The 15,752-nt window shown below is 45.6% G+C and overlaps 1 protein-coding gene across 1 annotated transcript in view; it reads right to left on the bottom strand.

Moving 5' to 3' along the window:
* PLXNA4 (plexin A4) overlaps window positions 1-15,752 on the bottom strand; it is a 510,265-nt gene that overhangs the window by 455,182 nt on the left and 39,331 nt on the right. Inside the window, exon 3 of the mRNA XM_077179282.1 lies at window positions 18-200. Within this exon, the coding sequence (XP_077035397.1) occupies window positions 18-200 (183 nt within the window). The remainder of the gene's footprint in view (window positions 1-17; window positions 201-15,752) is intronic.

A 15,752-nucleotide genomic window follows, 5' to 3' on the forward strand; every position in this document is an offset into this window, starting at 1 on the left:
GGCCATGTAGGTCTTACCTTCTTGAGCTTCCCACTCTTGGTGCCCACAAAAGCCAGGGAGTGGTTCTTGTAGACGTAGGCAATCACCGAGGTCATCCTGTCCCCATCCTCGGTGAAAATGGGGAGCCCTCGCACCATGGATGATACTCCCAAGGGGGCATTCATATCCAGGCCACAGAAATTGTCATCAATTGTTAACAGCTGCAAAGGAAGAAAGAAAAAGGGGGTAAACAGCTGAAGTCACCAATTTTTCAGCCATTTGGGAAGTATCCATCCGTTGCGTAACATGCCTGTAATTTATACAGGCTGACAAAAACCAAGGAGGACTGGAGAAAGAGGTGGAAAAAAGAAAAAAAAACTCTCTGAAGTTACACAATGAGTTACAGCCAGAAGGAGAACTGGAAAGTTGGTTCTCTTGAATGACAGCCCAGCAGGATACATTACATTAAGCCTTTTTCCTACTGCTGTACCAGTCAGTTTTACCAGTCAAGACTCACCAATCAAGTGAAACTCTGCTGAAAATGTCTTAAACATCCCTAAGTTCTGTCAAAAAAAAAAAAAAAAAAAAAAAAAAAAAAAAAAAAAAGTACACCATTCCTGTAGATCCAGACTAAGGAATACTAAGCTAAATCTGCACTGGCAAATAATAAAATAGACCCTGACCTATCCTCTAGACCCAGGATCCAACACTAAGGATCACATCTACAAAGCCTAAATAACCACTCCTCTCCTAATTCTGAACTCAGCAAAGTTGCTTATGTTACAATCTTTGGAAATTATCATCCTCCAAGGAGTGTCCAGGCATTGTCCAAGAAAGAGATGGTCAGCCCCGGCCAAATCTGCAGAAGGGAGAGAATTAAATATCGTAAACTTAAAGCCCTTTCCAGTACCTCAGGGGGCTCCAAGAGAGCTGGAGCAGAACCTGGGAAAAGGGATGGAGGGACAGAACAAGAGGCAATTGCTTCAAACTGCCAGAGAGCAGCATTAGATGGGGAGAAGTTGTTGTCTGTGAGGGTGGTGAGGTCCTGGCACGCATGGTCCAGAGAAGCTGTGGCTGCCCCTGGAAGTGTCCAAGGCCAGGTTGGACAGGGCTTGGAGCAGCCTGGGATAGGTGAAGGTGTTCCCACCCATAGTGTGGAAAAAACCATTCTGTGAAATGCAAGTGTCCATAAAAGAGACAGAGGAGTTCTGCAATTTTATTGGAATAAATGAAGAGAGAGCCCACTGGGGCATACCCCCATGGGGTTTCACTCTCTAGGTTTCAGAGGACACAGCCTCCTTTTATCCTAAACTCACCCTCTTCCTTTCCCCATTACCAGGAAGGTGCAGCCTTCCCAATCCACCTCCCACATATCCCCCCCTGAACCTATCATTCCCCCCAAAACTCAGCAGCTTTGGCAGTCTGCCTTCAGGGAATCTACCATCCAGAAGTGCCACAGACTTTACCCGGACCCATTTGTCCAACCCTAAAGCTCAGGAGTTCAAACCGTAGCTAAAATTCCCAGGTTTTGTGGTTGGTACAGACATTGAGGCCCATTTCAAAGACATTAACACCCATTCCTCCTAAAGACCCCTCACCCATCGAATTGTTTGTAAGCACATTAACATCCATCTTTCCTTCCTTTAAGGTGCCTTCCAACCCAAACCGTTCTGAGATTTAACTGGGATGCTGTAAACCCCTGAAGTTCTTTGGAGAGAAGGGAAGTTTCCACAGCTACCACGGGGAATTTCCAGCTTTTTTTTTTTTTTTTTGAGATACCCATGAACTCCCAACAACCAGAGGAAAGCCCCTATCCATCAATACTGCTGCCTGAGCTCCAACACCCACCACATTTGAACTCAGCAGCATTTTCACCACATGGATGCTCCACTGGGATCCCTTCACTTAAATTAATGTCATGTCCAGTTGTCCCTATGGGCATTTCCTTGGGCTTCAGGGAGTTCCAGAAACACAGCAGGAACGTGGCACTGTCAGCTCTTCCACCTTCAGGCACCATCAAGGCAGGTGAAGCTAATACAGGTCACAGATCTCCACAGAATAAATCAAATAAAACTCCAAATATCCCAGCACAAACTGCCAGAGCAGTTGGAGTTTATTAACTTCTCTGAAGTCACTCACAGATTTCAACACTTAAGATTTTTGCTAAGGCCTAGAGAAGCAATAATTAAGTGTACAGGAAGGTTGCCTAGTTTTGATATATCAGAACTAAAGGACCATGACAATTTTCTTTGAGCTCACATCTTCCTGGAAACACAGTTAAAAAAAGTGAGTTCACCAGCAGTAAAAGCCTGATAGTTGATTCATTTTATCCTCACCCAGCAATTACGGGCAATAATTACAGATGGTTTTGCTGAATAGAAGAATAATGCGTCCTAAATGTGTTTATAAATACATAAAACCTAGGAGGAATTCAAAGGGCCATTAGGAGGGATCAGCTAGCCTGAGCTCTGGCCTGCAGGAGTCATTAGTGTTTGTGGACTGCCCTTTTTAGCAGAGCTAAAAGAGCAATTAGGGAGCAGATCAGCAGCCTCCAGCAGCAGCAGGCAGGATGCTGCTAGTCCAAAATGACAGCAACAAGTCCAAGATAAATCTGCAACCCAGCTTCAGTACGAGGAAATCCATAATCAGCAGGGAAAGGAGGTGTGCCAGAGAAGGAACCACCCAACCAAACTGGAAATGCACCTTCCAACAGAGCCAGGTGGCCATAAAACTACTCCAGGTGATCCCCTCGGCCCCAAAAATTTCCGCCCACAAAAATCGGCCCCAAAAATTTCCAACCCACAAAAACCGGCCCCAAAAAATTTCTGCCCACAAAAATCGGCCCCAAAAAATTTCCGCCCACAAAAATCGGCCCCAAAAAATTTCCGCCCACAAAAATCGGCCCCAAAAAATTTCCGCCCACAAAAATCGGCCCCAAACTTCAATGCCCTCAGCCCAACTGTGTGGCCCCTTGATGTCCCTCCAAGCTGAATTTTCCTGTGGATGTAAGATCCAAGAGTCCAGGTCCCCAAAGTTAGGCCCACCTTGCCCAGAAACCCTTAAGCTCAGAGATGAGCACAATTTGTGTTTCAGGGGTACAATCAAACTGCCCAAGTGCTCACTCTGACAAGCTGGAAAGAATCACCTCAGGCTGAAAGCAGGAAAATCCCAAACAGCAGAAAGAGGGGAAAGGGAGGAATGTTTCCAAGGAAAACAAGACAGCTTTCTTCACCACCAAGATGATGAAAAGCTTCATAGTGCCAGGAGACTTCTTACCCAAGGTGCAGGGTGCAAAGCTCCATCCCAAACCAGAGAAAATTACTCAGACAAACGATGAAATGAGATGAATCCAGCAGAGCTGGCACAGTCAGAGGAGTACAGCCAAAACCAGCCTTTCCACTGAAGCAGAGACCAGAAAGGAGCCACAGCATCCTCTGGCTGCCTTTCTACTCCATCCAGACCCTCCCAATCCAGGCAGGAGCCTGGGAGGACACAGCCCCCAAAATCACAGCATTAAACACAAACACCTGTGGCTGATTTGTCTCCAACCTGTTGAGGTTTCATTAATCTAATTGCCACTGGGTAGCTCCTCCTGCACCTGATTGGACTCCAGCTGAACTCAGACCTGCCCTTAATGGGGCTGATAATCTCACACAGACACAAAATTAAATTTAAGCCTTATTTATGTCATCTTTTTTCCTCTGACATTACTGACAGGAGAACACATCCTTATAAGAAGGACTTACACAGAAATAGAGGGGCAGATTTTTTAAAGAAGGTAAAGTCACACTAGGTTTAAAGAAGAAATTGTTTATGATGAGGGTGGGGAGGCCTTGGAACAGAGAAGTTGTGGCTGCCCCTGGATCCCTGGGAGTGCCCAAGACCAGGTTGGACAATGCTTGGAGCAACTTGGGAGAGGTGAAGGTGTCTCTGCCCATTGGCAGGGGGTGGAATTTGATGGTCTTTAGGTCACTTGCAACCCAAACAATTCTAGAACTCTGTGTGCTGCTGGTTGGGTGCCAGAGAAGCAATCAGAGCATTGCTGGTTTGCCTTGTGGACAGCCCTCCCCCAGGAACAGGAGCAAGGCCAGCAAGCCACACGAAAACTATTTTCATTGAACATATTTGGGTTATTTCCTCTGGGGGATCATCTGCCAAAAAAAAAAAAAAATGCCAGCAAGCAAAACCCTCCAAATAAACAGCACCCAGCTCCTGCACAGCTGTGCCTCTCAGCTGCACACAGGCCTTTGTAGAGCCAGAAATACAGAAATACAGTCATCCTCTGCAGCAAAGACAGACACGTAAGGAAGTTTGGATTTATGATGAAAGGGTCAGGAGTTGCAAGCACAGGTTTATTTTCAATTCCAGACACTCCTAGCAGCAATATAAAGTAGCCACGTTAAACTCTCTGGAGCTTCTCTGCCTGGCAATTTCACATTAACGACTTTGCAGAATGAAGGGGGAGGTGAGGGCAGGAATTCACTTCTAGCGGTGGCTGGGATAGCAGGGAGAGGCAAAGGGAAGGTCTAAAAGAGGTGGGAATGATATCAGCAATTCTCACATCCTGGGCAGTTAAAATCCAACCCAGAAAGTCACAGCCAGAGGTAACTTGGAAGGGAATGGGGGCCCTGCAGTTGGAATGCTGGGCTGGGATCAACCACTTCATCATCCCACGCCAAATTCCCACTTGCAAATGAGGGAATATTTCTCACCACCACCCTGCCCCAGGGAAACTCAGAAGCACAGGTGGTCTGCATATCCAAAATATCTTCATCTGAGATGGACTGGCAGCTCCCAGGGTAGAAATGCCCTCCCCAGTCCCACCAGCTGCCTCTCTACCGGGTTGTGCTCTGCTCCTGCCACCTCTGCCTGTGTCACCAACCACCTGCAGCCCTGACTCCATGGCCAAGTGTCACAGTCACCACTGAAACAGGAAGGATATGCAAAAGAATGGCCCTGATTTACAGGATTCTGGCAGGAGTTCGCCTCCTCCAGGATTAAACCTATCAAATAAATAATTAACACATCCAAGCCCTCCTGGAGAGGATGGCTTTACAAGGCTGGTGCTGGCTCAGTCCTGGAGGGATTGACTGAGCCCCCAAAACCCCCAAATTCAGCAGAAGGGTTGGAGATTTGATTCCATCACCTCCTTGCCTGTCCTCATCTCATTCCCAACAGGAATGAGCTGTGCTGGCACTGCAGGAGTGGCAGAAGCACCAAATATCAGGGGACAGGAGCAAACAGTGCTCATAATACACCAACTGTCCCTTAAACATCTGCTTTCACTGTTTGCCTCTGAAACAGCCCCTGATAATCAAACACAGCCTAATCCACATTTGGGGAAGAGCCTTGATAAAGGATTAGCCACGCCTCACTCCTCCTTGCTTTCACTCCAGCAGAACCTTCCTCCTCAATCAAAGCACTGGAGCCTTTTTTTTTCCCAGATATCTCAGCAGGCTCCAAAGCAATTCCACAGACTCACCAGGGATAAAGGCTGTCCCAGTGGCCAAGTCTTGCCTTTGATTTACAGCTAATACCTAACAGCCCTGTCTTCATGTGGTGGCAGGTACTTGGCTCCTCTCTCCTGTTATCTCAGGCTTGGCTGAGGCAGAGGATGGAGGGAACACACATTAATGGATGTCTGTGCTGCCAGCAGGGCCAGGCAGCCAGCAGCAGTAAGAAATCAGCAGTTACAGGCATTTGAGTCTTTGCAAGGAGACATCCAAGGTCTTTTCCATCACCTAGCTGCAAGAGCTGAATGAGGGTGAAGGTGGGCACATGTCCACTCAATAGGATATTTAAAAATCTAGAGAGATGGAAGACATAGAAAAACCTCTCAGCAGGAACTTCATGGTATTTGAAGGGACACAAGCTTAGAAATTTAGGGTCTAGGACACCTGCAGCAGGGGTGAACCATAAATCGCCACAGAGCGGAGCTGGAAATAATGGAAAACATCTCCCTGCAAATCACAGGAATTTAAATTCCAGCAGCAGCAGGATGGTGCCCAAGGATTGTGCTGCTCCTGTTTGCCTGCACACATTCTCTTGGTGGTTTGAGCATGTTTGAGTGCAAGGTGAATTCCTGGTTGGGTGCTGCTTTGCCCTGCCCATGGCATTAGTACTTGGCATTCCTGAAACTGGGATTGACTCTCCCTCCTGCAGTATCTCTGCTTCTGGCCATCCTACCTCCTTTGAAATCAGTGGATTTTGGTCCACCTGCCCTTTCTCCCCACAGAAGCTCAGCAGAACCATCCCATTTCATCCTGCTGCTGGGCTGAGCTGTGAAATCCCAGTGCAGGATGGACAGGGCCCCTCTCTGCCTTTCCCCTCCTGCCACATCATTCCTAGCATTTGATGCCTGTCACTGCCCTCCCCTATTGGCTTCTCTGGGTCTGGATTGAAGGCACTTGGGATGGCAGTTCATGTTCAGACTCAGGTGTTTATTATTTCTTATCACTAAAACAGTCTCACAACCATGAATTCTGCAGCCTTTCATTAACATGGCGCAAAATGGCCAACAATCTCTTGGTACAAGGTCTTTTAAGACTAAACTATCCAATTAAGAAAGGAAACCTAGATTGTTTTGCCTTTTAACCCAATAACTGATCACCTAAAGCCTGCAATGTGGACTTTTCTGTCCAATTACAAAACAGCAGCCAAACTCATGGAGAAGAAGGAAGAAGGTGAAGAAGAAGGAAGAAGAAGATGAAGAAGGTAAAGAAGAAGGAAGAAGAAGGTGAAGAAGAACAACCTGCCTCTGCCCTAAAACCTCCATCTTGCTTCATATTTATTTCTATATTCTAAAATACCAAACTCTAAGTTTTCCACCCTGTGATATCACACAACTAACCAACTCCACACCCATAATTCCAGAGCTTTCAATCAATTTTGGAAGCCTTCTCCACGACCTCAGGTCAAATGCAGTGTTCTCTTGTGGGTCAGTGCCTTTCAGCACAGAAAGTTTAAAATTCTCAGCATCCAGGATTCCAACACTCCCTATCCTAGGTCAGGAAAAGGCTGCAGGTTTGCCTGGTTGCAGATCTTTGTCATCTGCATCTCAAAATTTTGTGTTCAAAGAGATAGGCAGCGACCAAAGATAGCACAGGTCACCAACCCACCCCTCCTCAGTGGTCAGTCTGGAGTGTGATGACATCCAAAAATACCCAGCCCTGTTTCCCCAGGGTGCTCTGTGACAGAGCAGATCAAGAGCCAGCATTTGGAAACACATTCTAATTGCACACTGCTTTCCACTTGTGCACCCACAGCAGTGCTTGCTGTGCAATTACATGTCACCATATACAAATGACAGTGCAGTTACAGGAACTTTACCAATTATAGAGAAATTGCACCCACTATGCTGGAGAGGTTTTCATTCAGACACATCTCAGGAACAAAAGAACAAGAGGGAAAGTTACTCAAATTGACTAGAACTTCTACAGGGCATTTGGTTTTTAGGTCTGGAGTTTAAGCATCAGTTCAAGGGCTGGTGTCAAGTTTCCAGAGTGCTGCAGAATCTTAATGGAGTACAGACTTTTTATGCCTGCATTTATGTTCCTGCTCTGCTGGGAGTGTGAGGCTCCCCAACAGTCCGCACCATGTTCCTCCACATCGTAAAATTTGCAATTTCCTGAAGAGGAGGCTGCCTTTCTTGCAGAGAGCAACAGGTTCCTTCAGTCTTCAGGCCTTTTGCTCAGCAGAGCTGGGTGATTATCAGGAATTGTGGATAAAAGGAATTGTGCTGTAAATTTGTGCTATAAATGTAACATCCTCCAAGTCCTGCCTTTTGAAGTGCCCAAAGATGTGTGCAAGCTAAATCCATTAGTGAGCCCCTACAAATTTTCTAGAGCTCAATAATGCAAAATTTCAATACTTCTGGCTGCTTTCCTTACTTTTTGTGTCACACCTCAGAGATGCAGAGCCCTGCTTTCAGCTGACCCTGTCACAGCCATGGTGACACAATTGCAAAGATTGTTTTTTGCTTGTTCTCCATCTCTGGTTCCCACATTTGCTGGGACTGTTCTGGAAGCAGCACTGGGCTGCTGGGGGCTCTGAGCTACCTGGTCTGGTGGGAGGTGTCCCTATCCATGTCAGGGGGGTGGAATTGGATGAGTTTTTCCAACCTAGCCATTTTAAGATGCTGTGATTAGAGGGAAATTGCTCATGTCCCCATGAAGGAAACTCAGTGGTATTTCCAGTGCCTTGGTTAGACCCCAGAAGTCTGAGAAGGGAAAGTACCTCCAGCAGCAATGCAGACTGAGATAATAAAACATAATAAATAAAATATTAGATTCATGGAGACCTTCCCATCCCAAATCCCAAACACCACTGTGTCAGCCAAATCTCCCTCTTGCATATTTGTGAAAAATGCCTATTTTATGATTGGCTTTTCACAAATATTCAAATGAATATTATATGTGTTGTGTTAGAAAGTTATGCTGTATTAATTCCCTTAAGTAGTGTGTTGAATATAGTTTTAGGTTATGACATAAGGTTAAAATAGAAACTATGCTATGCTGTGTAGGATACTTTTTTAAAGAAAGGACTTGCACTGAGATAGCAGCCACAGGACACCTGAATCTTTTAGAGAAAGAGAATTTATTGCTCCATTATCAGGAGAAATGAACTTCTTCCCACCTTGCTCAGCCATGAAGAAGCTGTCAGGATTAGGAGGAAGAAGCTGACCCTGCCCAGACAGAATCCTGTGTTTGAATGGAAATTATGCATCATGGATGAGATGTATGAATATGCAACAGGTTATTGTTTTTAAGGGTTAATCCTCTGTTAATGTGGGTCCTTTTTCAGGCTTATTTTGCCCAGAAAGGTACCTGGACTGTCTGTAACTCTTTGTTTCTATTGTTTCATATTGTCCTAATCCAAAATGTCCAAATTATTGATTCTCTAATTGCATCACTATTTTTATAACCATTTTATTACCATTAAACTTTTAAAATTTTAAAAACAAGTGATTGGCGTTTTTCACAATATTGCATTTCCATCTCTTCAGAAAATTTCCAGCATCACAATTCCAAATCTCAGCATCAGCACCCCAAGCCATGCAGGTGGGGTGAAAACTACACCCCAGAGCTGTGTGGCCACTGAGGTTCATTCCTGCAAGCCAGGAGGATGGATGTGACCTGAAGAGCAGCAAGTGTGACTGTAAAAGGTGCAAAAGGAAGCTGAGCTTTCCTGTGGTCCCATAAACTTCCCCTTGCTGGCTCAGAGGATCGTGTGGCTGCAGCATTGAGGGATAAACAGAGGAATATAATCTCTGTGGCTCTCAGATCACTGCTTTGAAAAATTCACTCAAAATTTTTCACACCCCTAAAAAAAAAGAGATTATTGAGTGTGGAGACTCTGCCTTTGAAAGTGGCACGGACTGTTGGGTAAATAAGCATTTAGGGATTTTTCAAAAGGGAAGTATTGATCAAATAAGCTGCTAGAGCTCTTCTGTAAGAACTTATTCCAGCAGCAAAGCTCTGCTACACACCTGAAACACAGCAGCAATACTGGTATTGGTATATATATAGGTGAGATGGGGAGAATGAGTCTCAGTGAGAGGAAATCTTAGGTGAAAAGGGGGTTTTGGGTATCAGAAAAACACCTTTGAGAGAAGGTGCTGCATTTATCCTAAAGGATGTCCTTGATCAGCCCTCTCATTCCTATTGAACATACACCAGCACCTGGTCAGATAAAGTCTGGCTGCCTCCCTTTGATGGCACCACCAGCAATTCACTGTTGCTGCAATCACAATTGCTATAATTATTATTTTGTTACACAGGGAAAAAAAAAACAAAAAAAAAAAAATCATCATTTGGGCTGCAAAGTGCCACCCGCGCCAACGGCGCTGCAGAAATTAAACAACGAGGCTGCTTTGCATGCAGGCAACACCTTCACCCCGAGAGCCCTGAGCCTCTTAAAAGCATTAATTAAGCCTCACCACGGTCCTGCAAAGGTGATTTAAGTGCTGTAATGAGTGAGATGTATGTGCTGCTGGAAATGGTGAGAGCTTGGCTCTGCTCAACAAATAACAGAGAGTGGAGATCCTGTATCGGGGAGAATCGAGATGTGTCTGGTGCCATCATCTCACAGAAGATGCATTTAAAGAGGCCTGGTTATCAGTTTGAACAACAAACTAAAGCACTCGAGCCCTGAAAGGGAAAATCTCCTGCTTGTAGCTGCTTATCTGGGCAGATCTTGGTGCTTGAGGAATTCAGAGCGTTTTTACCAGGCAGTGTCAATTCACTGAAATTCCAACTGCTCCCGAATCTGGAAGCAGGACTGAGCAATTGGGAGGCTGCAGGCAGCCCTGGGAGCAGGGACACCATCACAACCACAGCCCTGTGTTGCCTGGAGTGGGATTCCCAACCAACAGCCCCAACCCAAGAGTGCTGGGTTGTCACTGACATATTTTCTGAAAAATCCTTTCGCTAGGATTTTTCTCCTGAGAAGCCTCAGAAAAGAAATGTAAATCTAACTATCTGATGGTTGTGGAATGTGGTCTGGAGATGGTTTACCAACAGGTGCATCTTTGATTGGTTCCATGTGGATTGTTTTTAATTAATGACCAATCCCAGTCCAGCTGTATCAGGACTCTGGTCAGTCATGGGTTTTTATTATCATTCCTTTCTAGCCTTCTGATGTCTCCTTTCTCTTTCTTTAGTATAGTTTTAGTGTATAATTTTCTTTTAATATAATATATATCATAAAATAATAAATCAGCCTGCTGAAACATGGAGTCAAGATTCTCATCTCTTCTCTCATCCTGGGGACCTTCAAACACCACCACACTGGGTCATTCCCTCATTAGGAGGAGTGAATTTTTATTATTCCCTGCTGCACATTCCCTCACTCTGCCTCTCCCACTCTCTCTCCTTGTCTAAATACGTGCCTGGCTAATATTGCTTGTTTACAGGATAAATCAGCTGTACAAATCCTATTATATTTTGGATCACTGACAACAACGGGGTAATGACATTGAAACGGGGAAATGCAATGTACTCATCTAATGTCACCCACATGTTCCATCAGCTGCACCAGCTCCCAGTGCTGCATGGAGGAAACAGAGCACACTCTGTCTTTACCATTCAGTTCCAGGCCTATCTGGCTGTCTTGCCTTTCCTAGTGTTGAGTGTTTCTTTAAATAAAGAATCATAGGATGGCTTGGCTTGAAAGGAATTTTAAAGACCAGTCAGTGGCATGAGCAGGGACACTTTTCACTGGATCAGGTTGTTCAATGCCTCATCCAGACTGGCCTTGAACACTTCCAGAGATGGAACTCCAGCTCCATCCTGAACCTGGATACAGCTGCACAACCAGGTCTGTGCTGGCTCTGCAAACACCAAATTTTGTCCTAAAGTTGTTGCCAGGGTTACCCAAAGATTGTCCCATGTCACAGACATCTTTTATGAAAAATCCTTTCCTTAGGATTTTTTCCTCCTGAGAAGCTGAGAGGCCTCAGGAACAAAATGTCAACAATGATTATCTGCTGCTGTGGAATGCAACAGGTGCATCTGGGATTGGTCCATGTTGGATATTTCTAATTAATGGCCAATCACAGTCAGCTGGCTCAGACTCTCTGTCCAAGACACAAGCCTTTCTTATTCATTCCTTCTATTTCTATTCTTAGCCAGCCTACTGATGAAATCCTTTCTTCTATTCTTTTAGTATATCATAAAATAATAAATATCATATCATATCATAAAATAATAAATCAGCCTTCTGAAACATGGAGTCAGATCCTCATCTCTTCCCTCATCCTAAGACCCCTGTGAACAGGGTCATAGTCCCATTCTCAGTAAAATGCTTTTCAAACAAACTCAGAGCAAAAACTAGATCCTCCAACAGCAAAGCCATGCAGGTGCCAGGCTGGGATTGTCTGGGGCAGAAATATGGTCAGATGTGATTCAGGCATCTCTCTGTGAGTAAAAGAGCTTTTTTCATCTCCATCTCCACTCTATCCACTCTTCCAATATCTGTGTTATCCTAGCAGGTACAATAGGAACCCATCCATGCAATTTGGATAAATAGAGACATTTCAGGGAGGGAAAAACAGATAAGTCTTATGTTATACTCCTGGAATATCAATAAATAGACACACACATCAGAGCGCTCCCGGAGGCTGAATATCTTCACTGAGCCTCCAAGTTCTGAGACAGAGTCTGCACTGTGTTTCACCCCCACAGCTCCACTGGCATCAGGAGAGGGAGGAAGGGTCTGTGCAGGATTTATCCCAGAGAGCAAAGCTGAATCCAGCACCCCCTCGAACCCCTCCTCAACAGAATGGGCATTGTACAACCTCCCCTGCTCCGGCTGCTTTAAATAGCAGCAGCCTCACCAAGGGAGCTGGAGTCATTTTGCTTCTGGCTCTTCCAGGACATCTGGGGTTTGCTTTCTCTGCATTTTTTTTTTCTAATTAAAAAAAAAAAAACCCTCTTGCACAAGTCTCTTGGCCTGACAGGCGACCTCCTGGCGAGGCAAGGCGAGGTCAGCTTCGCGAAGTCGCCAATCTCCTGGCGAGGAAGAGAATGTGAGCAGATCACGTGGAGGCCTCCAAAAATGCAAAGCTGAGCCACAGACGACCTCAGGGCTCGACCACAGAAGAAAACAGCCTGGGTTGCTGGCAGAGGAAGCAGCAAAGAGCAGTTTCCAGGAATAAATCTAATTGTCGGTGTGGTGGGGAGATGGCGCAGGGATGGAGGGTCTGGGACTCTGCTCACCTGCACACCAGGGAGCTGCAGCACCTGGGGTGATGCTGAGCTGCTCAGGCACAGCCAGCTGGTGCAGGGATGGGAGGGATGCTGGGGGAGGGAGCTGTGCCTGGAATATCTCAGACACAGCAGCCTTGGGCCCTGCTCTGCCCTCAATGAACATTTTGTGCGAGCGGGGTCACCCCGACGTGAGAGAGCAGCTCTGTCAGAGGGTTTGGCACCCGGCCACTTTCAGACACAGGCTTTCCTCCTGGTTTGTGCTTTGGAAGGAAATAAGTGGGTTTGAGAAGGTTGTTTCCAGTGCATGTTTGGGTTTTTCCCCTCAGGACAATGAGGATTTGTGGAGAGGTTTCAGCATGGGGGTGTTTCAGGGTGAAGGTAATTAATTACTGCCAGAATTATTTCTGCATCCACTGGTCAGGCAGTATCCTTTCAAGGACAGGTGTTTAATACTGAGAAACCTACTTAATACCTCAAATGCAATCATCCTCTCCAAGCAATTAGGCCCTGATTTACAGCCCTTAAGTGCAAGCTTCTGTTGATGTGGGGGATTAGGAGTTTTTGTTTTGCTCTCCCTCAGAGCACCCAAAGCCCCTTTTCTCCCTGCCTGGAGCGCAGAGCACTTTGCAGAGGCAGAGACCAGTCTCTATCCCTGCTGGCTGAAAGCAGAGAGGTGGCACTTGGGAGAGAGAACCAACCCCCAGGGCAAAGAGATGAACCCACACTCTGCCTGAGCTCACCCCACAGTGGGGAGAATTTCCCAATCCCAGTTCAGAGGAGCCAGGACCTTACTGGGAACACTGGAGACATGAACTCAGTTGCTCTCCAAAGAGCACAGCCCCAGACATCTCTGGCCACTTCCACCACAACCATGAGAAATACCAGCTGTGTATCTCCCTGAGCTGCCTCCTGTGGGGAAATAACTGGAATTCCTCTCTGTGGAAGTTTTTCACCCCAGAGCAGAGCCAGCTTTGCAGGGGAGGTGAGGCTCAGGCCTGCTGGAGGTGGAAGGTGCAGGGGAAGGTTTGCAAATCCCAGAGCTCAGCTGCAGAAACCCTAAAGTCAGAGCCCTACCTGTTGGATTAAACCCTTCTCTGACCCAGAGATGGGGCAATGAGAGGTGTTTTCAAAACTTTTATTCCCTTTTCAGTCTCATGAGACAGGTGAGACAACACAGATGTTATAATTCACCCCATCACAATCAGAAGTGATTGTGTCCCTCTTCCTCCCCAGCTCAGATCCCACCCTCTCCAGCCCCAGTGTCAGGAGGAGGACACTTGTCACCTCTTATCACAGCACCAGCTCTGCACACTCAGCATCCAACACAAACTGATGTGAGCAAGAGCACAAACACAGATCTGGCAGCCACCAGCCTGTTTGCTCCAGTGAGCATTCCCAGAGAGGCATTACTCGGGGTACTGCCCTTCCAAAAACTGAACTTTATCATTTCTGTGGGGGTTTCCTGCTCTTATTTGCATTTTCAGAGGAAGAAGAAGAAAATGCTGTTAAAAATTGACCAGGAACTGACCTCAGCTGTCCACAAAACCTTTGAATCAGAAACACCAGCCTGAAAACTTTGGAGTAAAGACATGTACACAAAACTTGTGCATGGTCTGTCCAGCTGGGATGTCACTGTGATATTGTAAGAAAAATCCCTTCACCAGGATTTCTTCTCCTGGGAAGATGAGAAGCCTCAGCTTCTCCATGTTTTGCTCCTCTGGAATGTGATTTAAAGAATTGTTTACCCAGCATGTGAATTGTTTTTACTTAATGACCAATCCCAGTCCAGCTGTGTCAGACTCTCTAGTCTGTCACAGGTTTTTATTATTCATTTTTGTCTAGGCTTCTGATGTCTCCTTTCTCTTTAATATATTTTTAGTATAGAATATAATGTAATATGATATAATATAATATAATGTGATATAATGTGATATAATATAATATAATGTGATATAATGTGATATAATATAATATAATATAATATAATATAATATAATATAATATAATATAATATAATAATGTTAATAACATTATATTATGTGATGTAATGTGATGTAATGTGATATAATATAATATAATATAATATAATATAATATAATATAATATAATATAATATATCAGCCTTCTAAGAACTTGGAATTCAGATTCTCATCTCTCACCTCATCCTGGGGACACAACACTGCAACATTGGCATGAGCAAAAAGTGCAAGCACCAGTGGCACTGACACACACAGGGATTTATTTAGGATAGCCCAACTGGCAAACAGGGAGACTGTGAGGTAAAATGAAGCTGATAACTCATCCCTGGGATTGATCCATCCCCCTGGGAAAGAGTCAGGCTCACGTCCTCACCAGTGCAGCCAGAAGAAATGGGCAGGGCTGCCAAAGCCCCTGGACCTCCTTCCACACCTTCCCCTTCCCAAGGACTCACCAAAAGCTAACATTCCTTTCCCCCAACCTTTCTCTTTTAAGGGAAAATGGGAGAAATGACAGATAGGGATGGCAATTCCTGGTTTTTTACTTGTAAAGTGATTTTTCCCCCTTGAAACACCCCTTCTTTCCAGCAAATCCAGCTGGTCCTTCTTTCTATTGACCCTGTTGTGCTTCCCACCATGCCAGAGAGAAATGTAAGAGCAAAGATATTTCCTCCTCCTGCCACAGATGGGCACAGCACCAAGATCCAGGAGACCCTGGGCCACAAATTGAGGGGTTTTGCCTTTGCCAACCCCCCTGTGAAACAGCCTCCTGCTGCTCCCCATCCTGGTGCCTCAGAGGTGCTCTGTGTCCTGTCACCACCAGGGATGGTGAACACAAGCCTGGGAGGAAGAGGAACGTGAAACAGGCTGAAAAATCTTGGCCACCCCTGTTAACACCACTGATTGCAAAGAGAAGCCCTGGGAGGAAGAGGAATATGAAATAGGCTGAAAAAACCAAAATCTCAGTCATCTCTCCCCTTCCCAGGAGTCCAGCTGACTGTCCCATACCTTACAAAAAGTCTTTCCACCACCTGAGCTGGAAATGGCCCTTCCTAACCTGGTGGGATGGAACAGGAGGGAGCCCAAGGGT

Source organism: Agelaius phoeniceus, chromosome 5 (assembly GCF_051311805.1).
Source record: "Agelaius phoeniceus isolate bAgePho1 chromosome 5, bAgePho1.hap1, whole genome shotgun sequence".
Lineage (NCBI taxonomy): Eukaryota > Metazoa > Chordata > Aves > Passeriformes > Icteridae > Agelaius > Agelaius phoeniceus.